This window comes from Pisolithus orientalis (assembly GCF_024613125.1).
Source record: "Pisolithus orientalis strain OTSU chromosome Unknown F5J12scaffold_17, whole genome shotgun sequence".
In the NCBI taxonomy this organism is placed as follows: Eukaryota; Fungi; Basidiomycota; class Agaricomycetes; order Boletales; family Pisolithaceae; genus Pisolithus; species Pisolithus orientalis.
Genome location: NW_026260798.1, coordinates 257,669 through 280,831, shown reverse-complemented (window position 1 = coordinate 280,831; position 23,163 = coordinate 257,669). Strand labels below are relative to the sequence as shown.

At 50.8% G+C, this 23,163-nt stretch overlaps 6 protein-coding genes across 6 annotated transcripts; 2 read left to right on the top strand and 4 right to left on the bottom strand.

Moving 5' to 3' along the window:
* Nucleotides 1–256: 256 nt before the first annotated feature.
* F5J12DRAFT_722217 (uncharacterized protein) lies at nucleotides 257–2,319 on the bottom strand (the record flags this gene model as incomplete). Its single annotated transcript, XM_051741354.1, has 5 exons — nucleotides 257–753; nucleotides 815–1,440; nucleotides 1,540–1,796; nucleotides 1,867–2,149; nucleotides 2,213–2,319. 5 exons carry the CDS (start codon nucleotides 2,317–2,319, stop codon nucleotides 257–259), a joined length of 1,770 nt encoding a protein of 589 aa, XP_051599149.1.
* A 2,273-nt stretch (nucleotides 2,320–4,592) lies between these two features.
* On the bottom strand, nucleotides 4,593–7,659 carry F5J12DRAFT_143375 (uncharacterized protein). Its single transcript, XM_051738123.1, has 5 exons — nucleotides 7,451–7,659; nucleotides 7,135–7,390; nucleotides 6,815–7,020; nucleotides 6,758–6,761; nucleotides 4,593–6,697 (listed from the first exon to the last, which is right to left on the bottom strand). Exons 1-5 carry the CDS (start codon nucleotides 7,564–7,566, stop codon nucleotides 4,922–4,924), a joined length of 2,358 nt encoding a protein of 785 aa, XP_051599148.1. The 5' UTR covers nucleotides 7,567–7,659; the 3' UTR covers nucleotides 4,593–4,921.
* Nucleotides 7,660–8,666: 1,007 nt separating this feature from the next.
* Nucleotides 8,667–9,710, bottom strand: F5J12DRAFT_836605 (ribosomal protein S11-domain-containing protein). The gene is made up of 4 exons (XM_051745983.1): nucleotides 9,572–9,710; nucleotides 9,286–9,454; nucleotides 8,972–9,228; nucleotides 8,667–8,919 (listed from the first exon to the last, which is right to left on the bottom strand). Exons 1-4 carry the CDS (start codon nucleotides 9,572–9,574, stop codon nucleotides 8,893–8,895), a joined length of 456 nt encoding a protein of 151 aa, XP_051599147.1. The 5' UTR covers nucleotides 9,575–9,710; the 3' UTR covers nucleotides 8,667–8,892.
* An 84-nt stretch (nucleotides 9,711–9,794) lies between these two features.
* Nucleotides 9,795–10,528, top strand: F5J12DRAFT_143249 (uncharacterized protein). Its single transcript, XM_051738122.1, has 4 exons — nucleotides 9,795–9,974; nucleotides 10,036–10,095; nucleotides 10,169–10,239; nucleotides 10,283–10,528. The coding sequence occupies exons 1-4, from the start codon at nucleotides 9,923–9,925 to the stop codon at nucleotides 10,379–10,381; spliced, it is 282 nt and encodes a 93-aa protein (XP_051599146.1). The 5' UTR covers nucleotides 9,795–9,922; the 3' UTR covers nucleotides 10,382–10,528.
* A 2,712-nt stretch (nucleotides 10,529–13,240) lies between these two features.
* Nucleotides 13,241–14,684, bottom strand: F5J12DRAFT_893491 (uncharacterized protein; the record flags this gene model as incomplete). Its single annotated transcript, XM_051747661.1, has 4 exons — nucleotides 13,241–13,868; nucleotides 13,929–14,092; nucleotides 14,158–14,543; nucleotides 14,600–14,684. The coding sequence occupies 4 exons, from the start codon at nucleotides 14,682–14,684 to the stop codon at nucleotides 13,241–13,243; spliced, it is 1,263 nt and encodes a 420-aa protein (XP_051599145.1).
* Nucleotides 14,685–18,662: 3,978 nt separating this feature from the next.
* On the top strand, nucleotides 18,663–23,151 carry F5J12DRAFT_836583 (heavy metal translocatin). Its single transcript, XM_051745982.1, has 12 exons — nucleotides 18,663–18,792; nucleotides 18,842–18,895; nucleotides 18,949–19,662; nucleotides 19,709–20,258; nucleotides 20,310–20,454; nucleotides 20,513–20,957; nucleotides 21,008–21,204; nucleotides 21,255–22,021; nucleotides 22,076–22,210; nucleotides 22,268–22,423; nucleotides 22,477–22,589; nucleotides 22,644–23,151. The coding sequence occupies exons 2-12, from the start codon at nucleotides 18,849–18,851 to the stop codon at nucleotides 22,702–22,704; spliced, it is 3,330 nt and encodes a 1,109-aa protein (XP_051599144.1). The 5' UTR covers nucleotides 18,663–18,792; nucleotides 18,842–18,848; the 3' UTR covers nucleotides 22,705–23,151.
* Nucleotides 23,152–23,163: the final 12 nt, after the last annotated feature.

The window sequence follows — 23,163 nt, the reverse complement described above, 5'->3', positions numbered from 1 at the left end:
TGCACGAACGTCAGAGATAAGAATGAGTGGTGTTCGAATCAATGAGTAAAATGCATATGGAACGTGATAAGTCGGTATCCAAGTCAAAGATGCACAAAAGAGTACAACAAATACACACTTATCACTACACGAGGTATCGCAGCTCTACCCAACCAAACGAGTTGGGCAAAGTATATCACAGACAGGGTCCTACATCGTGCGTTCTAGGCTGTGAAGGAGTCCGAGGTGGGGGGAGCCAATGCTGCAGTTGTCGTCCTCAAACGCACGCTGCACTGGGTAAGGGTTGCATGGGTTTCATCCGGTCATTACCATACTTGTACCTGTGGGGTTGGTGATAGTGAGAAGAAGCAATGGGTGCGTTGGTGGTGTCCCTGAGCGAATTCTGAGCGGCCGAAGAAGATTCCAGTTGACGACGGCGTTCCTTCTCCTGTTGCCGCTCCCGCTCCAGTTGCATGGCTGCTTCGCTCGCGCTGACCAGCGGTCGTCGTTCGGACGGTGCAAAGTATGAATCCTCGACGAATACAACCGAAGAGGAAGATCCTGGGTGTACCGATGCTGAGGAAGGACGCACCGGGACCAATGGCCGGGAAGCACTAGGCTGCGCAAGTATGGGAGGACGAGCAGTAGACGAGCGAGGAATATCGGGCCGAGAACTCGTAGTAGCAGCAGATTGAGAAAGAGATGGTGGCGGGCGAGGACTGTCCAATAAATCGTGCAACTTGGAGACGCCGCTTGATACGATTTGCCAGGTGTCTTCGACAATTGAGGTCGGGCCGTCTCGGGGGAGATTCCGAAGGGTCATCATCTCGTGAACGGGATGTCTTCATACTAGTACGAGGCGCCTGGGACGACGACGGCACATGGCGATCCGATGAACTCCGCCGGCATGGGGAAGATGGACGACTGCCACCCATGACAACGTCATCTGCTCTAGAACTCGGAAAGCCGGAAACCCAGTCGGCAGTAACAGACATGGCGACGGAATTCGACGGTTGATGTGAGAGGCATTCTCGGGAAGGAATGGGGATTGGTTCTGATGTAAGAGGTTGGCGTATGAGGTCAGCCAGCGTACTCTCGGGACAGGACTCGTCCTCTTCCAAGGTGCCGAGAAGTTTCTTTTTCTTCATCTTCTTTATGTCTTCGTCATCAGATTCGTCTGCAAGGGCAGAGAAACCTGGAAAAGTCGAAGCCAGGGGTGCGGCAATCTCAGCGAGAGGTGACAGATGGAAATCCATCTCGTCACCATCTATGAATTTCTCCTTCATCATACTACGCTTCTTGAGCATCGACGGATCTTCACTACCAGAGGGAGAGCGTTTCCCTTCACTCGCATAAAAGTATGCCGAGCGTTGGGACTCGGAATACGATGATTGGAAACGCGCGAGAGTTTGCTTGAGTGAATCGCGCTCTTGTTCAAGAGACAATACCTCGAAGAAACATCTCAAAACAAGTGAACGATGGTCGAAGAGAGCTACTTACTTCACTGTAAAGGGCGGGTCAGTCTTTTGGGACCGTAATGCGATGGAAGACACATACCACAACCAAGACTGATTCATCTCATCGTAATGATCCCTGAGGCACTTCTCCTTTGCCAAGAGAGTTTCCTTCTCCTTCTGGCTTGTCCGCTGCAGCTGTTCATAGTCACGCCTGACAGTCTCGAGCTCTTCCGTTAAGTGCTCGCGAATACCGTCGAGCTCCGCACGAAGACCCTTCAGTTCCTCTGCCTGAAGGGAAAGCTTGCGCTGGGATTCCGCCAGGTTATGCAGAAGCAAGCAACTGACCCGCACAGGAGTATACTACATAATACAATAGTTGATATCAAAACCAGCTCAGACCAGACTCCATCGCACAATTATAGAAACCCACCTGATCACCCTGGGACTTGTAGTATGTTCTGCTTTCATCGATCACTCGACGTATCTCGTTGACCTTGGCACCTTCCTTGACTATGCGTGCGATCTCGTTCAAGAGACGCTGCGCTTCTCCATCGGCAACCGGAACCGAAGAGGGGGAGGACTGTGCTGGTTCGTCGTCGTCGACGATCGCCTTTACATTTGGATCACGGTCTACATGGAGCCGTCTAACCTCTTTGGGGTCGAAGCGCATGCGACAAAGAGGGCATTTGTTTTGCACGAGATGCTCGAGGCATCTTGAAAGGGGAAATAACGTAAACCCGACGACGACGATAAAGAAAGAAAGAAAGAGAACTCACTTCTGGCAAAAGACGTGGCCGCAGTTGATAGCGTGGGGGATGTTCACACCGTTGGTATAACACTCGAGGCAGACATCACAAGTTGAATTTGGGCCGACGACGAGCATGGTCAAGGAGAAGAGAAGGAGATGAAAGAAGGGACTGGTTAAGGACCCTTTCAGAATGACTTGGGGAGAGAGTGAGGACGGGTATAATAAAGAGTGTGCAAGGGGGGGAGCTTGAGATTAATCAAGGCCAGGCCTATATCGCGTGTCCCGGAACGGGTCGCACTTCGATGGAGGGGGGATTCGTTTTGAACTTTGAGGACATTATATGGCAGACACGAGGCATGTGCTAAGCGACGTGTGATGATGCCAATGTCCCCGCCTACACGATATATTATTTGACCCCTTTACATATACTTGTACGCCGGAAAGGAAGAACCGGGAAGGAAGTAGCTGTGACCTGAACTGTTCCGTGGGTGATCTGGACCATCTCATCATCTATCTTCCTTATTAAATAGATAGATAGATAGATAACGAACTTGTTGGGTTGGCTCCTTCGCCGTGGAATCGGCTTCAAGGAGTTGCTACTATAGAGACCGTCCTTCCTGGGACTGTCGACCGGGCCGGGCCTCGTGTTTGCAGCATGCTCAGCCACACTTCAAAAACCGACCATGCAACGATGCATGCAATGTTCTTCATCGTTGCAGCAAGTACTCCACGCGACGACGCAAAAGCGGTGATCACAAACGTTGAATCTTTTTTATCGCCGTGTTCCAAGGTTTCGTTCCTTCTGCAATGAACCTTGCGTGCTCTCAGAACGAAGGTGCCGTGATTCCATTCCAGCTACTCCCGTTGAACTTTGCAGATTAGTGGCGGGAAAGAGTCGTCCGGCCTAACGTTGACCAGTTGGCTGTGTCTTGCAATCTACGTTATCATGTGCTGGTCGGTTTGATCTTGGACACGAATCTACACTACGCGTTTGTTTTACTCACACGAGGCCTTGCTGTGCACCGACCACGACCACGAGGCGCGCAGACCAACACCTCCAACCTGTATTTGCCAGTCTGCGTCAGTGTCTTGTTTCAACCAGTACCCCCAACCCCGAGTCGGATCTTGCGGTCATACAAACAGTTTTGGCCAATTCACACAACCTCGTGCCTTCCGAGGTATTTATCCTTGCATAATGGTGCACGTTGCAAACACAGCGTCATGATATGCGGAGTGTTTTCGTGTCGGCCCCACCTTCTACATCTTGTCAGCGCAAGTACCAGTTTTCGCCCATACCGAGTCATGCATTGCATCATAAGTATCGTCTGCGGCGGGGTTTTTTCTCCGCTTTATTTCCTGCGGCAAGTTAGTTGGTCGCAACTGATCACGCGGCCATGGCGACCCTGGCCTAGGCACGAACGTAGCTAACTAACTTATGTGAATGGTTGGCAGGTCTGACTATGTGTTTCACTCTGGTTTTCCCACTTGACCTCTTTGGCCAAGGGATCGCAGGTGACCACTGAGTTATCGTCACATCGACTGGGTCTCGGCCTCCCCTGTGGGTGCCATGGATCTGATCCTTCCAGTAGAAATATGAACTGGCCAACCTTATAGTGGCTAGCCAAGTCTCAGAGCCGCACAGTGGAGGAGGCCAATTTGCTACGGGTCCAGGTGCCTGTGCCCCACTGCGGTTCATGCATGGCCGGACTATCTTTTCATCACTCCGCATCGGAAATCTAGGATCAGTGAAAAGACGGTGGCTGCCGATGACCATTACTATTACTTGGACATCTTAACTGCTCCCACTTCGATTGGGCAGGCACGTCGGACACTACTGAACTCCGAAAGTCTCGTTCGCTCGCAGTCAACCGGATCTCTCCCCGAATTCTCCACCATTCTCATAGCTGGTTTCCTCCTAACCATGTAAATACAACTACCGCTGTTCAGTTGGCACATCCCCCTTAATGAAAGAATCTCACTGTACCCGCATCCATCGTGTGGGGGTGTATCCAACCCGGTACCCGGAGTAGTAAATCTTATTTGTTCGCCGACACACAGCTTGGTTATGATGCACCTCCACGCATGCTGATAGTAATACTTCGGTATCCAGAACGACATGAAATCAAAACAAGCGTACTTCTCAGTCGGAACAATCGCTCCGCTACTCGGCATTTGCCTTGATCCACCTGTTCATCTCCAAAAGGGTTTCAAAAGAATCACTGGTTGTGCCTATCTCCACATCGACTAATCCACCGAATGATGGGATCTCCTCCGATATAGTTGGCACCAACCTAAGACATCTTTTCGAGATCAACCAGGATAGGAATTCCCTGTTGACATCGACATCATACTGACGATGGCAATTATAAAACCCATGTCATAGCGGAGTACTTCCAGTGGCAATTGTACAATTGTAATTGTCATTAGGCTCTAAACTGCTCTAAGGCGTTGGCCAACGTATATGTGCCGCGGCGGAAGCCTCGGTGGTTCGCCGTTATCCATTTGAGACTGATGATGGAAAGTCCGCATGGAGTGGCGTATATGAACTCATCATCTCTACCCCAGAACCCATCAGTGTAAACTCCGAAGTTCAGATAGTAAAGCCTGTCCAAGAGAAATCGGGTACACATACCAAAAGGAACTAAAATAACAATACACACAACGCAGACTACAAAACAGGGATAGCATCTACATGTATGACAGCAGAGCAGGGGGGAGAGACTAAGGTCATCTAATTTCATACGCGGTTGGCCCAGAGATGGGCGACATTGGGTCCACCAAAAATCGGTGTGGGGGCGACGATATTAGGGCCACGCCCGGCGCCTGAGCGCGCAGAAGAAACCACATGGGCGTTGTCATGTGGGAATGGTGAGGCATCGAAGTGAAGATATAGCGCATTGGTCATGTTACCAGACTCTTGGGCATGCGGCAAAACCTCCGTGCGCGTGGGTTGCGAGACGTGGCGGCGATGGTCCCTGCTTCTTTCGGCTCGTCTGGCATGATGCGATTGGTGATCGTGCTGCTCGACTTGCGTTTGCTGCATGGTGGCGCTGGCACGAGATGCGTTATATTGTCGGGCTCTCACAACTTCAGAAGGGTCCTCTTCAGTGATAAGCCCAAGTGCCGATGTACCAATAGGCATGGGCGCAAACGCCCCTGGAAGCGTAGGTGTCCCTGATCCCCCATCAGTTTCGTTACCCAACCCTCCGTTTGCTATATCACCGTCAACCCCGTTCCGACCAACTGCCACACTATCACTGACACTCCGTTGTCCTCTCGCCCCACCGTTATGGAGACCAACCAGTACCCCAAGGTCGAGGGTATCAGTCGACGTCGTACCCCACGTAGTGTCGCTCCTGGGACTCACATCATCCCCCGCCAAAGGAATGGTGATTGGATGGGCAACTCTTGCTTGCGGCCGTGTCAATACAGCGCCCATACGATCGGTACCGTTAGATGTGGTAGATCCTCTTGGGACATCAAGAGTGGGGTTAGATGTCCGCTCATGGATGAGCTGACTAGAGCCGTTGGCAGGCGGATTGGGCAATGAGTTATTTCCTGATCTATGGGGAGATCGCCCAACACCAACTACGTGAGTGGTATGTCTTCTGTTGAGACGTGCTGTTCGGTTGACTGGTGTAGAATCATGATCTTCCTCTGAGATAATCACCGATCCAGACGGCACTCGAGGAGGCACATTGACCAACCCAAGGCCACCAACGACCTCTGGAGACTCCTCTACAGGAAATCCGCGTTCTCCCCGAGAATAGTTACTGCCGTATGAAGACGAGGTGGAGCTGGGTTCGCCGACAATTCGATAACCACTATCGTAGCCAGCATCGTACCCGTGCATGTACGCCACAGCTGCGCGTGTGTCCGTGTCTTGCACCCCAGCGTCCCTCGACGCAGATCTACAGCCCTTCGGACCATTAGACCTATCTCTTCGATGGGTTCCTCGTTCTTCCACCAGAGGTTGATGCGTCCAATAAGGAGATCGGATGACTACTCGTACAGACGGAGAGGCTCCATGGATGATGCTGCCCGGAGGTATTTCGTTCAACTTGTGCCTCGAGTCAGGGGGAGGGGAGTCGGCATGCCGGTTACGCGTGGAGCTGGAGCTGTACCTCCTGTGGTGCTGATAACTGTCGGACCTCCTTCTCTGGTCCTCTTGTGGGGCCTCGTCTTGCTTCGGTCGTATGGGAATCGGCTGAGATACCTGAGAAATCTGCACATAGGTATGGGAGGTCCCTACGTAGGGCCCAGGAGTGGAAGAGCTTCCGTTAGGTAAGTTTGTACCCTGCCTCAACTCCTGATTATGCAAAGGGTAGGACGCCGGATCCAAACGCGGGTCGATGTCATTTGCACCGGGTCTGAGAAACGGTGGGAACCGATCGAGAGGAAGAGGTTCAGGTGGTGGAGGAAGCGGATTCGAAGTATTACGGTGAGAAATATGGGTATTCTGGGCATGCTGAGCGTTCTTCAAGGAGTCGATCTTTGCTTGCAGACGAGATATCTGGAACAAATAAGTGCAGTAAATTCATCCGCTTCACCCCCCATCGTCGGACGAACTTACTTCGCTGTAACTAACAGTCAGTGCACTGTGCTGGTCACAACGTAGAGGAATGCTCACCGAGAATGCATAGCCTTGAGCTCCTCGATCTGAGTGAGGAGGCTCTCCTTTACTGCTTGAGACGACTTCAAGTCTTGGTCGGCGTTTTTCCTGGAATATTTCAGTTCATGACGCAGTCGCTTGTGCTCGACTTTGTCACGCGCTGTTTGATCTTGCAGGGCCTTGTATCGCTGAAGGGAAGCTACTGCAGAACGCAGAGGTTGGTTCTGCTAAGACAGTTAGAAAATTGGCACCGAAGAACAGCATTAGGCGCCCACTCGGAGACGCTCGGAGGGTACTATGTAGCTATCGCTACCGTACTAAAACAGCAGGTTACTCACTGAGTTGGAGTCCTCTGAGTGTTGGGAGAGCCATTCGTCCACCTCCGCAAGGACTTGGACTACTTCGTCGTCGGGAGCGTCCTCAGTGGAAGCAAGGGCTACTCGTTGGAGAAGTGACAACAACTGAGCATTTTCCGCTCCTTCGGAAGCCCTGTCTAGTTCGGGCAGTTCCGCTATGTGAAGTTTTTTGATGCTGTCTTGCCGGAATGTTTTGCGGCAGAGAGGACAGGTACTCGGAGAGAGATTCCGAAGGCAGCTGGGAAGGTTAGCTAAGGTGAAAAAAGGATGGAAAATGTCATAAGGATTGGAGACCCACGTGAGACAGAAAGTGTGACCGCAGGCTATCGCATGAGGTGACTTAACAGGCTCGGCGGTGATGCTGTATGGATCCAGGCAGATATCACAGGTACTTGCAGGGTGAACAACGAGCATATCAAATAATCAAAATATCCAAATAAGAAACGAAACTCAAAGCAGAAAGCGGCTGTCTTGACGATCACCACATAACATAAAAACGTGTTGGCGGTAAGGACGGGAAGGAGCGACAGGGAAAGGCAAAGGGTTAGGACCTTGCTGACTAAGCCACCATTTATGGAAGGTGTCGTAGTTGCTCGATCGATTCCGCTAATATGGTCCGACAAAATCGCAGGCCTCCTGCATGCTGCTCGCGAGGCAATGTAGCAGCATTAGAGCACGGCATTATACCGCAGGAAAGTCTTTACGAGATAGACCACTGCTGATAACATGTAGCTAATGGCTCGGCTCGTGGCCCTCGACTTCACAACTTTCGGAGAACCTACTATTCATACTAAACTTACATTCCAGCCCAAGGGGATAGATACGTACGGAGCCGCGCCATCGGAATGTCTAAATGTCTCGGGCAGATCCGGTAATATGGTTAACATTCCCCTGGGTGTCCTTCGCGAACGTCAGGGAAGGGGTTAGCTGCCAATCTCATGAAATCTACACACGCATGGCCGGAACGAGCCGTTGAGGACGCTTTGGACCAAAAATCCATCTGGTCATCATGACGGCGCGATAAAGAACCCCCCCCCCTCAGCATGTTTCTGTAAACAGAGGTGCTTTCATCATCCGCAAGGTTAATTGGTGTCAAGCTAGTTGGTGGACGCGACTAGAGGGAAAAGTGGCCAAAGCTGCTTTCGATGTGGTCGTCGCGCGAATTCAACTGTGCCAAGTAGTAGGTCTAGGATGCGACAGTAATACCTGCGATCACAGGGAAGGGTATCACAATGCCTCAGATTCAAACACCACTCGTGGGGTGTGAGCTGAAACACACCATGATAACAGGTCGCTCCAGCAGAGTTGCTTGATCTCCGTGATATAAAGAGATAAAGAGTGCATCGCGCCTGTCTTGGTCATTGCACGAGCCAGTCGAGCATGGTAGATCTGGATCAAATTCAAATCTGGATGACGTATGTTTTTTTTTTTTTTTTTGGGGGGGAGGGGGGGGACAGGAAGTAGGGGATTCTTGGAACGCAAAGTCCCTTTCGATTCAGATCACAGATCATTCACCTGAAGCCGATCCTGGCAGAGTTTCTCATGCAAAAATACATGGATAAGATACGAACAAGTTCAACCACGGGGCAGGCGTCTGTTACAAACAGAAACACCTGATGCGCGTTGAACAGCGACCATTGCCATTTGACAGAAGAGACCTAAGTACATGCTGCAGTAACATGCAAAATGACTGTTTTTCTCGTGGCATCCACGTGTGGAATATAGACATGGAAAACGAAATCACAGGCGACGACCACGACGACCACCCTAGAGGAGACTCATTTAGGAAGACAAAATGTAATATACCCGAAAAACTTACCTTTCTCCTTGTGGAGTCGGTCGGGATGGGAGTAACATCTTCTATTCTACCAATACGCATTCCGGCACGGGCAAGAGCACGCAGAGCGCTCTGTGCACCAGGGCCCGGTGTCTTCGTTCCAGTACCGCCAGTAGCGCGCAACTTAATGTGCAGAGCGGTGATACCGACTTCACGGCAACGAGCTGCGACGTCTTGAGCAGCCAACATGGCAGCGTAAGGCGATGACTCGTCACGGTCTGCCTTGACCTTCATACCACCTAGAATGGAATTTGAGTCACGCTATGAGGGCGATATGACTTCGAAGATGAACGCACCAGTGACACGGGAGATCGTTTCCTTGCCGGACAAATCGGTTACATGGACGAAGGTGTCATTGAACGACGCGTAAATGTGTGCCACTCCAAAGACGAGCTCTCCTTCAGCAACTTGAGGGCCGAGAGAGACGGTATTTTCTTCCTTTGGTGCCTTGGATTTCTTGGGAGGCTACATCTGATTGTCAGCCACACCATCCAACCGAAGAACAGCATCTCGCGACAAAATTGACGACACGAGCGTAGTTTGCACATTCTAGATGCCATCTGCGATGTGAAATAGACGTACCATGTCGGTGTTTTGCTGGAATTGACTACGTTGACTGTGTTGTGCGCTCAGCGATGATGAGCAGGATGCGAGGACAGCACGATAACCAAATAGTTACAAACAAAACGGCCCGGCGGAACGCCACATCCGCGCAGTCCAACTACTAACCAATTACGGACAGTAAGACCAGTGACGAACTCTTCTTCTCCGCACGCACTGCCTGCTGCGTGAGGGCTTGGAATCTCCCACAGTTCGGCTATTGCACCTGTCATGGTAAGACTGGTCTTACTCATTGATGTCGGGGATATAAAACCGACTTTTATCACTCCGCAAGGTTTCTCAGACTGAGCTTGACCGACTACACCAACCACCATGACGAGTTCTCCTCAGTGCAGTGCCGTTGCTAGTGCTATGAAAAAGCAAGGTACTTTCTTTCATCACTCGCCTCCGATAAATTCGGATGTCAATGCCATCATTTCACACAGGCCTTGACTACGCCGGACTAGCAGCGAAGATCGGTTCTACGCCGCACCGCGTGCAAGAGAGTAGGTTCATCAAATTCACACTATCGTCCTCTTCTCAATCTACTTGTCATCATCTCACCCATCTTATGAAAAGTTTGCACTGCTAAAGTTCACCCTACCGCTGAAGAGTTCGGGAAACTTGCGAGAGCGCTTAACATCACGGGGGTGAGTGACGCGGTCTCAATCCAGTTGACTTACAGCGATCGAGACCGTTTTCAGGCGCCCGGTGGTTCTGCTCACCGCACTGCTTGAAGCCAGAGCACTCAAGAACCATTTTCAAGTGTACTCGAATGTACCAGTAATGTAACGCAGTGTGCATGAATAATGGATACACATCATAGCACTAGGAAAGGTGTCTGACAAGATAAGATAAGGGATTCATACCTGGTAGATAATCCGATGATTAAGCCTTAATCCTGTCATTGCAACATCTCCACAGCCACGTTGTAGCCGATTAACGTGTTGTCCGAGGTCATTAGACTGTAGGTAATGCAAACAAGTCTAAACTGGCACTTCCGCGCAATGAAATTGGCGAACTTAATATTCTTCCATGACTTCAAAGTTCGAAGGTCTAACTTTCGCACAGTTCTCGTGACGTTTCATGCCGTCACACGATCCTGGAAGTGATGCAGTCTTGCTCAGCGAAATCCTCGCGCGCAACGCAAGGAAGAACACCTGTCTCCGCTGGGAGGACTTCCGCGGCGGGAAGAAGCTGTGTGTTGTTGGGCTCCACCCCCCTGTCCGTACCGAAATGGGCGTCCTTGGTAGTACGGGTCCTTCATGGAAACTGCGGTACTTGCACCAAGCACGGAGTATTTGTCATTCGTTCCATATGTCCCTTTTAGCCAAAGATGAATGGAAGAAGTGTAGGAGGTGTGTACACCCCCGCCGCACAGAGCGGAGAGCTTCAAAGAAGCAGAAGCAGGGGCAACTGTTAAGGTCAAAGCAATGAATTAAGGAATCTCTGGAATGCCGTTACTCCCTATGACATGCCACGCTGAAATGTTGAGGCTAAACTTCGTGATTCAGGGTCATGAACGGGCGATTTTAAAGGGGATTTTGCAGGTTAGCGCTTTCACTCCATTATTACCTCCACCCTATCACTGGGATGTATGAACACAGGCTCCAACGCGGAGATACGAGGAAGCGGCGAACTTCACTGGTGATAGCGGGCTCCAGCACAACTGGCACACGGGGGAGGGGGACGACCAACCCGAAGCCAACAGTACACTGATCCATCACAAGGGCATCATGGTCACGGTATACTTACCACCATGTTGGCCCCCTTGACCCCGAATGCGCAATAGCTTCCCTCACCCTGGAAAAGTGCTGCCTCATAGGGGCAAGAGCGTTATCAGCGATCAGTCAGTCAGACCGTATTAAGTTGTCATTCAGTGCAGGGATATGCGAAATTGGAAAAGGTTATTGTACGTCACTCTGTTGTTTGAATGATCCTTACCACCTTGCTAGCACGAGGCTGGAGCCCGCTTTCGATGCCAGCATGAAAAAACGTGCATCCGATCGGCATACGAACGATAAGGATCGTTCACTTGTTCATGGATGGTGGTCGGAATACCTAGGGGGCCCACTGAGTGCCAGTCTGTGCTCGCCAGTCGAACAGCGCAATACGCGAAACGCTGGAACGCCATAAGGCGTTGAATAGCAGATCTATCGTGAGCGCCTACTGGAACTACCCGAATATTTCGGCAACACGTGTAGAAAACGTTGCTCACCGGCTAACTTTCTGATCTGCAAGAATACTGATCTTGACAATCCAAAATCATGTCCGTAAAACATCATGAGTACAGGGCGCATCAACAGCTCAGGCTGCGCAGTTCGTCGACTATGTAAGCGAACGGGCCGGAAGTGCCAGGAATCAGGGATCGCTGTCATTCTGGCCGGAACCCATGCGATTTCCCGACTTTGAGCATGAGCGACCCTGACTGTCCTGCGCTCACTGTTTGGGTAACATGGATAGCCGTGAAGCTCCGTATCCCCGAGCAGTCATACAGGGCGTGCAGACGTCAACCCTACGCCATGCCACGTTCAAACTGCACGGGTGGCGCGTGTCATGCCTGAATCTCATCCACACCGATTTGGGATAAGGTTGAGGTCCAAAGGTCGCATAGGGACTGTTGGCTGTCGAAGAGAGACGGTCAGCTCGTGAATAGAACTTGGCGCTTGTGATATGGTAGCGTTCCCGCGGAATGGTCATCCACGAGGGTAGACCTACTGCTCGATCGGTATCCCTCGGCCAAGGAACGGTCAGCCCAGAAGAACGGAAGCCCAAGTAAAACCGTCAACCTGCGACATATTACCTTCTGTCGCCAATTTGCCGCGAAATGTGAAGAAAACGTAGAGAAGGGATGGAACATTCTAAGAATTCTGAACGCTCTGCAAACATTGACGCGAGCTTCAATGTTCCAGTGGATAATTGACGTACCTTGATGCATCGAATATACCAAATTCATCTCTTGGAGCACAGAAGAAGCAAACCGCGGGCGAATCCCAAGCAGGGGGTACGTAGTAAACGAGTCATCATTGTCTGTAACGTTCGTAACCAAATCGTAAGTACCAAAATAGAGTCATTAGGGTATCCGTAAGCGCAGAAATCTGTCAAATCTGGAACGGTAGGTAAAGTGGGTGGTACGCGTCATAACCTGTGTAAGGAGGTGTGGAAGGACGAGCCATATGCTCGGAGAACCCGTTGGGGTAAGAGAGTGAGATGAATAAGAGAGGAACGGAAGAAAGCAGAGAAAGTCATGCTACAGCGAACTGTGAGCTGTATGACCACAGTGCGAAAATAACTCCTCCTTGGCTATTCAAGAAAGCAGAAGAGAATAAGTAGCAGCAGAAAAAGAAAACCGAAACCGTGACAGGATTGATATATTCACCTGCCGGAGACGAAACAAAGGAAATAAGGTATGATACAACTGAAGATGAGTAGCGCAAGGAGGAGCGAGACGATGAGAGAAACGAGACGAGGCGAGACGAGAAATATAGGAAACACAAGCCGAGAAACCAAACCAAAAGAAACGAGACGAGACGAGACGAGACGAGACGAGACGAGATAGCAATAAAGCAATATTAGAGTAGTAGTCGGAAGACCGCCAGTCTGCAATCGAGAAAAAGTAAGAGAAACCGAGACGTCTATAGGTAGTTGGTATCATGCAGCGTTTGTCGAACCCGACGAACGAGAACGAGCCGCTGGAACGGCGTATGGATAATTGACGAGTTTGCCATTGGGGGGGCTGTACGCAACGTTGGGGTTAGGCATCCAACGTTCATGGATTATCTCCCGGTCCGATTCGTCAGAGTACGACCGCTGAATTTTTTGGGGTGATGTCGCTGAAAATGACATCTTGCGAGGTCTAGATGGGAGAGGTGGCACGGGAGAAGTAGCGCGAAGGCGGGATGATTGCAACGGCGTTTCATAGCGGACCGCCGGAGTTGTGGCTCTCGCGGGGGTCACCGGCCTAGACCCGGGTGCGATAGACGAGGATACACTCCGCATGTGAGATGAGCCGTATCGGGAGAGTGGACTATGGGTGCTGGGCATGCTATAGACGGATGCTGCTGAGGAAGATACCGGCTGCCGGAGATGGTCGGTCATCATGGCTGGTGCAGCAGAGGTAGGGCGAGTGGGGGAGATCCCGGGCACCGAAGATTTAAGTGCGTGGCGACTAATCTCTGCTCGCAGAGATTGACATTCTTGTACTTTTTGGGTATAAAGTGTTTGCTGGAAGGAGGATAAGTCAGTATATGGGTAATTTGTTTTCGTCGGACAGACGAACCTGTCTAAAATAAGGGAATCAGTTATCGCGTTGATCCATGGATGGCAGGGAACAACTTACTGTTTCAATTCGGCTTCCAGTTTGACGACAGATAATTCCATATCGTCCAGCTTTCCTTTTAAGGTTGCCTCAACGTTTTTAGCCATTTTTGTTGCTTCAGAATGAGCGAAGTGATTTGTCAGGATGGCCTTGAGCAGCGCAGCACTCAAGGCGAGCGATGATACCTAGTTCCGGGTGCACAGCCCGCCGAGTCAGGGAAGACGAGTCGACCGGATACACAGTGACTCACCTGGTCACTTGGACTGCCATCGTGCGACAGCCAGTCCTGTAGCTCCTGGTGGAGGGTGGAGACCTCCTCCACGGAGCACTTTTTGGCGGCCACCTTGGCCACTTTATCCTCCAGCCGACGAGCCTCACCTCGGGAACGCGGGTAAGTGGGCTCTACGAGAGGAAAACGTTCTTCCCGTCGAGCCGGCTGGTGGTCATTAGCGTCATGGGCCTCGTGCATACCACCTCGACGCCGTGAGGGGATATATCCGCTTGCAGAGAAGTCAATGCGGATGAGACGAACGTCGTCACTGGTGAAGTGTTCCCGACAAAAAGGACAGACCGGTTTGAGGCGTGGCAGGGTCTTCTCCACTATTTTATGGCAGCAGCTCGAACACAGGACATGGCCTGTTGGGTAGGATGAGGGAAAAATTCACGGTTGCAAAGCGAAGGGGATGACTGACCGCAAGGAATGGAGTGCGGGATACACTGCGGACTGTACTCTTCTGCGCACACGTCGCAAACTGAACCAGGACTGAGCGCCAGCATGAGGGTCAAGACGCAGAAACCCTTGCCAGGTTTACAGGTTGAAAGAGGGCTTTGACAAGGGATCTGGTTTGACGCAGTGGTGGATAAATAGCATGAGGAAAATCTTTCGATCGGGCCCAGCCACAACTTTACAGTCGAATAAAATTTGGTCTGTACAAATAAAGGCACCGCTCCGTCCCACCACATTACAAACCAGATGCCCGGATCTCTGCATGTTCTGTGAATGAACGCGTCATTTTACTGTATCACACTTCAGATCTTGATAATCCTCAAGTCCTGCACATTCCAGAGTTATCTGAGAGCTGCGGGAGGTTGTGAACTCGTCCCATTGTTATTATTTGCTTCCGCCAAGAACTAAGGTAGGGTTAGGGCTAAGGGTATGACGAGATGCCCAACTGTTCGCCTCGCTCAGTTAGCGGCGTCCCGTCGCATGGCATCCGCACCACTAACAACTCACACGGAATAGGTAACATTATGGCTTGGAAGCCGCTCTTAGCCCTGGTCGCTGTGATAATTTTCCATACTTTGGAAGCATTCTAACCGCAACTAATTTATGTGCGAACTTTGCCTCATTAGCAACCGCTGGGCGGCGGACAAAAAAAGACCGGTCTCAGCGCGCCCGCCGTCTCCGTTGCGCGGCTTTTGATGGACAACGACGCGTACGACACCCGCTAGGGTTGGTCCACTTCAGTCCCTGGACTGCGTGTGGCTTCCTCCCCTCCAACCCACCTGTGTATATCCACTGGAAACCCGTGAAATCTCTCTTTTTTGCCCAATTTTTCCTTAAGTTGATTGTTTTCCCTGGTTATCACTGTCGTAAGGGCCCTTTCATTGCCTCACGATAGATCTCATATCAGGGCATAGCAAGTTTCCAGGCTGTGCAGAAAAGTCCTCCGTCAGCGCGTCAGCTTCCGACTCGAGGATACCTCGCAAACTCAGCCCATTGGCCCACACTAAGCGTTGACGTCTTTTTCTCGATACGCACCACCCAGCCTTTATCTGAATTGCCTTTCTTCCACCAGATACACGCACACTGATATCTTATCCCCTCGCTTCGCTCTTTTTATTAAAACCTCTTTTTCATTCCGTGACCAAGCTGAAAACACGTTGCCACACCTAAATCCCATTCCGACATAAAGGTTGCCGGTGACAGGACGAAACGTGCTAATAGGCTGTTACCGCTCAACTCCCTCCCTGTGTATGTAGGGCGTTATCTCGGATTATAGATGGAATATCTTCTATCGATAACTGCCTGATCTATAATCATCTGAACATGTCTCCCATGTCGTGCCGTACAAGGACATCCGGTGGGTGTATGGTCAAAGGATGTTCGGAGGACAAGCCGGAACGCTTAGACGAGCCACTATCTTCCGAGCTGTGCCATATCAGAATCAGATCAGGTACCAGTCGGTACAATGCTCAGTGTCGTGATTTGGTGACACAATATGGTAGATGTTCTAGGCACCGAGGATACATAGCATCCATCCGCCATTGTGATTGTGCAGAGCATAAAGCTGCTTTGTTGTCGATTCCATAGTGCTGGCGCGACTATCACATTTCGGGCGAGACATGGGGAGACCCACGAGTTCTCTGTCTCTCTGCTCTACGGTCTATGTGCTCTGTCGAACCAGACATCGAAGACGTGGTCTCCGTGGTAGTCGCAGCTAGAAGCCAACCAAGTCGTGTCAACTTCCGTTTCGCGATTCACAGCACAGATCAAACTTCGATGAGTTCCCTCCTCTACGCACTAGCTAAGATGCATTGTTGCTTTGGTAAAACTGCAGAATGGGCGCAACGGCACTTCTGATACCCCGATCCCACCATCATGATCGCAACGAGCGGCTATCTCTATCTTCTACGATCGAGGTGCGACCATCCTCATCAATCCATGGCCAATCCGGAAGTTACGTTCGCCCTGATATCCTCAGTGGGAAAGTGATCATATGTAGGCGCGTGACTCTGAAAGACTCACAAGAAAGCAGAATCCTACCTAATAGAACCTGAGTTCCACTCAGTTCGGCGTCGACCGCACCACTTGACTTTAGGGGATAGTCGCTACGATATACGCTGCTCTCGACCAGCATGATGCAATACGTCTACATCAAATCTAGATAGGTTCAATCTCCCCCGTCCACACATTACGATGCGTATGAGTGATCATTGTAGGTGGTCGACACGAGGCTCAAGTACACTGCATTCACGAAATACCACCGTTGGCTGGAATCCGTGACCCCTCAAACTTAACTAGCCACCAAACCTAAGCAAGTTCTCGACGGTTGGAAATCCATACTGAGATCTATTGATGCTGACAGGTGAGTTCCCCGCAGGACGTTCTCATTACCGTCGGTTTACCTTCATTTCCATTCATTTCGTGTGATGCAGGTCGGGTACGAAGAATAAGGTATGGAATGATCATATACGGGCGACATGTGCTCCCGCTCGCCGTGAGGACGGCAGTCGACTTACGCTGGGAAACTCACATTAATTTACGTTTGAGTACGTATCCCTGTCATCTGTCACCAAAGGTGGCTGTTTTACCTGCATAAGAAGTGCTTTATGAAAGCCCCCTTTTCGTTGGCTGGCCTTTGATTCTCGAAATCGACCATCGAAGAATTGCCAGTGTGAACCAGTTGCGGAAAATCCCTTCCAGGATCCAGTTCGAGCTCTGCCGATAAGGATAAGTTCCTTTCCTCCTATACGGGTGTCAAGTCATGGAAGCCACCACACAGGATGGCTGCACGATCCATGGCTCTGATGAGTCCACTCATGGTCTGCCAGATTCATATACACGCCACCGTAGATGACTAGTGGTGTCCACATCATGATTCGGGGCCTTATCGATGAAGCGCAATTGTGGCGCCGCCATCTTTAGTCTCGTGTGCAGAACGTCCAACCCATTCCGAGAACGGAGGGGAAGACCTCCAGGATCCGAGCTGCGGTGTGGAGGGTCGATAGGATCTGTGGGAATGGAAGTGGAGTGCATACCGCGTGGAAACAGGCATGCATGGCAAACGTAGTTGGGTTGCTGAGCGCTTAAATGCGGATGGCCGCCCTCCATCGCAGTAGAGCTCCCCAGATAGGCTATCAAATCCTGTTCGGTTTTCTAACGAGTAAACGTAGGTTCGACGACCGTCTGTGGGAGGCCGGGGGTTGCAGCGCTCGCAACCCTAGGTATAGTCTCGTAGGCATATTACGATGCACCGCCCGCTCGGTGTTCAACTTGGTGACTGTGACTTGGTGAGTCATCATCTCCGAGTCGCTAGGGCGTAAAATGTGACCGATGCAACGCACAGATGTTAGACTGAGATGTGATAATTCGGGCACAAGGGTTGTTGGGTGGGGTTGTATGGACGCAAATCGAGCCGCGTGAGCGTCGGCGCAGATGCCAGTGAGACCAGGGCATCGAGGTTACTCTTCACTTGCTCAGCGCAGATGAACGATGAAAGCCTCGCCTGCAGGAAATTTTTAGTACTCAGCCCGTGCTGGCCAGCGAGTGTTCCAAGCTGATCGTTAATGCCTCCAGGATATTTGCCCCGAACAAAGGCCTCGGAGCGCCAGCAAGGCGTTCGTGTGAGAAACACCACCTCGGCAGGAAATTAGTAGACTTCGTCCGACGATACGAGGATACGAGTCGCACAATAAAATCTCTGACACATGGCATTCGTGATCAAATAGAACAGTATCTACGAAACGGTGATTCACACGACGAATGGTTGGGCTTACCGAGCACCCGATCGCTAGTAGTTTGAATGGATTCATAATCAAGTGTAAATGGGTGCCAGACACACCTTTACCAACGTTCGAGAGGGAAGGTTCACCACGCTGGGCCACAGTGTAGAACTCCCTGTCGTTTCACTACTTCGTAGCATTTCGGGTGGTGAGTCAGCTTTACCGCGGCAACAGGTTATTAGTAAGCTCTGCCACATAACGAATTAGGCTCGCTTCCCTGGGGTGAGGCACTTTTTAAAGTTGATGAGGCATTTATTGGATACAGGGCTAACTTCATCATTGGTGCAAGCTATATCACAACATGAGCCATTTATTGAACAAGTGTCTCACCGAAAAATGTCACCCTCCTTGGCCCGGCTTATAAGGTCCCGTCTCGCTGGCGAGTACCCTCTCACATCGACTGGCACGAAACCATATCTATTTAACAGGTCGATAATGCCTACCACGACAGTACTGCTCTTATCAAATCTGCACTGTGCCAGGTATGTCTTTCACGACTGACCCATAGCCTGACAAGTTCACACCATTGTCTTAGCTGCGTCAGTACCATCAAGGACGGCCTCTTTGCGCTCCGACCTCAACCCATAGCGATCGATGTATCCATCGTGCATCAGGCAGTTATCGTTCAGCATCCCTTTTCTTTATCCTCGAGTACGATCCGACTTGTCCTCGGAGATGCTGGCTTCGAAATATTCTATCCTTGTGACTCGACTTGTCGAGCTGATTGCCCGAATGGCGATTTGGAGGCCGGAAAGCGTACCAAGCATGTCCAACAATGTTCTTCGTGTCAACGGGAGGCTTTACTTGCCTCGAAAGATATTTCCTCGGAAATTCGGTTAATTGATTCTGCCCCGTCCTTCTCAGGCATCGACGAAACTGCAAGAGAAGGCGGTCCTTCCGGAGAAAAGGATGGCCCAGTAACCGCTCTCGAGCCGGAACCAGACGACCGAATACCTCATCGTCTCAGTCTGGCGGTCAGTGGCATGACCTGTGCTTCCTGTGCTGCCTCCATCACGGAAGTTGTCTCTCGTCTTCCCGGAGTTTCGCAAGTTTCTGTCAATGTCCTAGGCGATTCAGCCACGCTAGTTGTCGAGAGCAAAGACTTGATTGCCTCCGTGATAGAAGCAATCGACGACTGTGGTTTTGGCGTTGAATTGCTCGCTGCAGAAGCACTCTCCTCTTCAACTAGTGAGGATGCTGCCACTCATTCTAGGACTGTTACCTTGCAAATACACGGGATGTTTTGCCGGTGAGTGTGCACAAAACAGCTCCCATCTTTTTTCTCATTGGAGTAGGCATTGTCCAGGGAAAGTTATGAAGGCTTTGAACGGCCTTCAGCCACGCCTTACGGTGACAAAACCTGTGATAGATCACACGAATCCTATCGTGGAAGTTTCCTACCAACCCTCTTCTCCAGAATTTACCATCCGCACAATTATGTCTGCCGTTGTTTCTGCTGATCCAAATGTATTCACCGTTTCGATTTTCAAACCCCCGACCCTGGAGAGTCGAGCGCGTTCCATGCTGAAGCACGAACAACGAGCTATTATCCACCGCCTCGTATTCACCACTGCCCTCGCTGTACCAACACTTATCATTGGGGTCGTTTATATGAGCCTGGTTTCCTCTCAAAATCCAATTAGACGCTATTTCATGGAACCTATATGGAAAGGGAATGCTTCACGAGCGCAGTGGATCCTGTTCTTCTTAGCTACACCTGTCATGGTTTATGGTGCTTGGCTCTTTCATCGACGGAGCGCAAAAGAGATAAGAGCTCTGTGGCGCAAGGGGAGCACCACTCCAGTGTTGAAGCGTCTTATCAGGTTTGGGAGCATGAATCTCCTGGTAAGTAACAAGGACTAGTCACCTGGAGCACGATTTAACGAATTTCTTCAGATATCAAGTGGGGTATCTGTAGCTTACTTTTCTTCTGTGGCCGTTTTAGCTCTGGCTGCTTCCCAGCCGCCGGCGGTGAATGGGGTGGGAGATACGACCACATTCTTCGACTCCGTCATCTTCTTGACTATGTTTCTCCTCTTCGGCAAGCTCATTCATTGGTATACTCGTTGTCGAGACTAACCTAGTTCGACTTGATGTAGGCCAGTATTTGCAAATATACAGTAAGGCACGAACTGCAGATGCGTTGACAGCGCTAGGCTCCCTTCGGCCTGCGGAGGCGCTGCTACTACTCTACGGAAACCCCTCTTTCGTTCAAATGGAAGAATCCAGTAACTTCGATGCCGATGTCGAGAAAGGAAGTGGTAGTTCAGATAATGGCAACCTATCTGTAGCTCCCGGCCAAAAGGTGGAGAAGGTTTCAATTGACTCACTGGAAGTCGGGGATATCGTTCGAGTTCTAAACGGTTCTAGTCCTCCTTGCGATGGTACGATCGTGTCGAATACTGAGGCACTGTTCGACGAGAGCTCGTTAACTGGAGAAGCAAAACTCGTGAAGAAGAGGGCTGGCGACCAAGTGCTTGTCGGGACTATCAACAAATCGAAGGTCGTCGATATTAGGGTAGATGCGGTTGGTGGTACGACAATGTAAGTGTAGAGGCACTGTTTCTCATCGGCATCATTTACCGTCGCTGTAGGTTGGACCATATCATTGATGTCGTGCGCGAGGGACAAGCGCGTCGCGCTCCCATCGAACGAGTTGCGGATGCGGTCACTGGGATTTTCGTTCCAATAGTGACTCTTCTTGCAATCGCTACCTGGGTGATTTGGCTGTCATTGGGCTATTCCGGCGCACTTCCCCGTAGCTACCTTGACATCAATACAGGGGGATGGGGTAAGCAGTACTCCTTTCTTTCTTGTGACAGCCCTGACTTGTAATCATAGTGGTATGGTCTCTCCGGTTCGCTGCAGCAGTGTTTGTGGTTGCTTGTCCATGTGGCATTGGGTTAGCAGGTCCGACTGCTCTCCTGGTGGGTTCAGGAGTAGCCGCTCGACATGGTATCCTCGTGAGGGGAGGGGGGGAAGCCTTCCAGGACATGGCTGAAATAGACACCATCGTTTTCGACAAGACGGGCACATTGACCGAAGGCGGGCAGCCACGAGTTTCTGACTACCAGATTACCACTTCGTCGAGCAAATGGACTCGCGGCGTAGTCTTTGGAATCACTGCAGAGATGGAATCGGCATCAAGCCACCCGCTGGCCAATGCAATTAGGCGTCATGCTGAGATCCACGGGGCTACAAACATGCACGCGACTGATTTGGAAGAAGTGGCCGGAATGGGTATGAAGGCTCGCTTCGAGAGTCTTGGCTGTGCAGCTGTCGTCGGAAGTGAGACGTGGATCACCCAACAGGGTGCGGCGATCGACGTATCCACATCTTCTGCCCTGCGGAAATGGAAGAAAGAAGGAAAAAGTGTTGCCTTGCTGGCAGTCAAGGATGTCGCGAGTGGTGCCGTAGAGGTCGTCGCCATCTTCGCGATCACAGACCCGTTAAGACCCGAGGCCGGCCACGTTGTCCAGAAATTGCAAAAGAACGGGATTGGAACGTGGATGGTTTCTGGCGACAACGAGACAACCGCAAAGGCAGTAGCTAGTGTGGTGGGAATTCCCTTAAGTAATGTCATTGCGGGAGTCCTACCACACGAGAAGGTTCGTACTGCGACAGCATCGTACTTGGAATTTCGTTTTTAATGTGTCCAACAGGCTCAAAAGATCGAATGGTTACAGCAAAACGGGGATAAGCGACTTCGATCAAGGTGGCGGAAATGGTTCCAACAGCCGGTAAAAAGTGAACGATGTGTTGTCGCAATGGTAGGCGACGGGATTAATGATGCTCCGGTATGTAACGTTACCCGGACACACAGCGGCAATGGCAATGACTAAAATTACTCGTAGGCACTGGCTGCAGCAGACGTGGGCATTGCGATTGGGTCCGGCAGCGAGGTTGCAATATCAAGCGCCTCCTTTATCTTACTATCGTCTAATCTACGAAGTCTGCTTACTCTGGCCGATTTGTCTCGCAAAGTCCTGAACCGAGTTAAATTGAATTTTGTAGGTGTGTTTCTATTTGGACCTTAGCACGGTTGGACTTAGACTACCTGCAGGTGTGGGCAATAGGGTACAACCTCGTCGCTGTTCCCATTGCTGCTGGTGTGCTGTACCCAGCTAGTCACATTCGTCTTTCTCCTGCCTGGGCATCTCTAGCAATGGCTTTATCGTGAGCAGTCTTTTCCTCCCTTACCCCTCTGGCACTAACCAACCAGCATTACAGCTCGGTTTCTGTGGTTGCGTCTTCCCTTCTGCTGAAGTGGTATAAGCAGCCTGATGTTTGATGATCTGCTTTAATGCGTCATAGCTCATCTGTGATAATATCTTTGCTGGATTGGACTGGATCTTTACTGGAAGTGTTCAAAGAAATTGGGTCTTGTCTCCGACCTGCAGGGACTCGGTTGCACGACAACGGGGTGGAGCCGCTGGATCGGTAGGTTCATCTGCTTGCTCGGGACATGCAGCTGAGATTAAGATGGTGGTAACAGCGTAGCCTTAGATGTCTATCCATGTACTATCTGTTGTGTAACATTAGAAATTAACTTCAGAAGAAGGGAGTGGTGAGGAGGTGCGAAATGAGTCGGGCAAGGAAGTCGAGCTGCAACTATCTACCTTAGGTAATGGTTGGAGATACATAGGGGGCTGGCCTTGCTCATTTGCCGCTCTGCCGCACATCTGGACCCTCACCTCATCCACTAGCGTCTTAGTATCTGTGGTTTCCAAGTCCTTTCTTCACCCAGCTT

Coding starts and splice junctions, on each gene's coding strand:
- F5J12DRAFT_143375 (XM_051738123.1), bottom strand. CDS start 7,566: ATGCTCGTTGTTCACCCTGCAAGTACCTGTGATATCTGCCTGGATCCA. Junction 7,391..7,450: donor GGTCACACTTTCTGTCTCAC/GTGGGTCTCCAA, acceptor TAACCTTCCCAG/CTGCCTTCGGAATCTCTCTC. Junction 7,021..7,134: donor ACTCAGAGGACTCCAACTCA/GTGAGTAACCTG, acceptor CTGTCTTAGCAG/AACCAACCTCTGCGTTCTGC.
- F5J12DRAFT_836605 (XM_051745983.1), bottom strand. Junction 9,229..9,285: donor AACGATCTCCCGTGTCACTG/GTGCGTTCATCT, acceptor ATTCCATTCTAG/GTGGTATGAAGGTCAAGGCA. Junction 8,920..8,971: donor CCGACTCCACAAGGAGAAAG/GTAAGTTTTTCG, acceptor AGTCTCCTCTAG/GGTGGTCGTCGTGGTCGTCG.
- F5J12DRAFT_143249 (XM_051738122.1), top strand. CDS start 9,923: ATGACGAGTTCTCCTCAGTGCAGTGCCGTTGCTAGTGCTATGAAAAAG. Junction 9,975..10,035: donor TAGTGCTATGAAAAAGCAAG/GTACTTTCTTTC, acceptor CATTTCACACAG/GCCTTGACTACGCCGGACTA. Junction 10,240..10,282: donor GAGCGCTTAACATCACGGGG/GTGAGTGACGCG, acceptor ACAGCGATCGAG/ACCGTTTTCAGGCGCCCGGT.
- F5J12DRAFT_836583 (XM_051745982.1), top strand. CDS start 18,849: ATGCCTACCACGACAGTACTGCTCTTATCAAATCTGCACTGTGCCAG. Junction 21,205..21,254: donor CATCAATACAGGGGGATGGG/GTAAGCAGTACT, acceptor TTGTAATCATAG/TGGTATGGTCTCTCCGGTTC. Junction 22,424..22,476: donor ACCGAGTTAAATTGAATTTT/GTAGGTGTGTTT, acceptor GACTACCTGCAG/GTGTGGGCAATAGGGTACAA.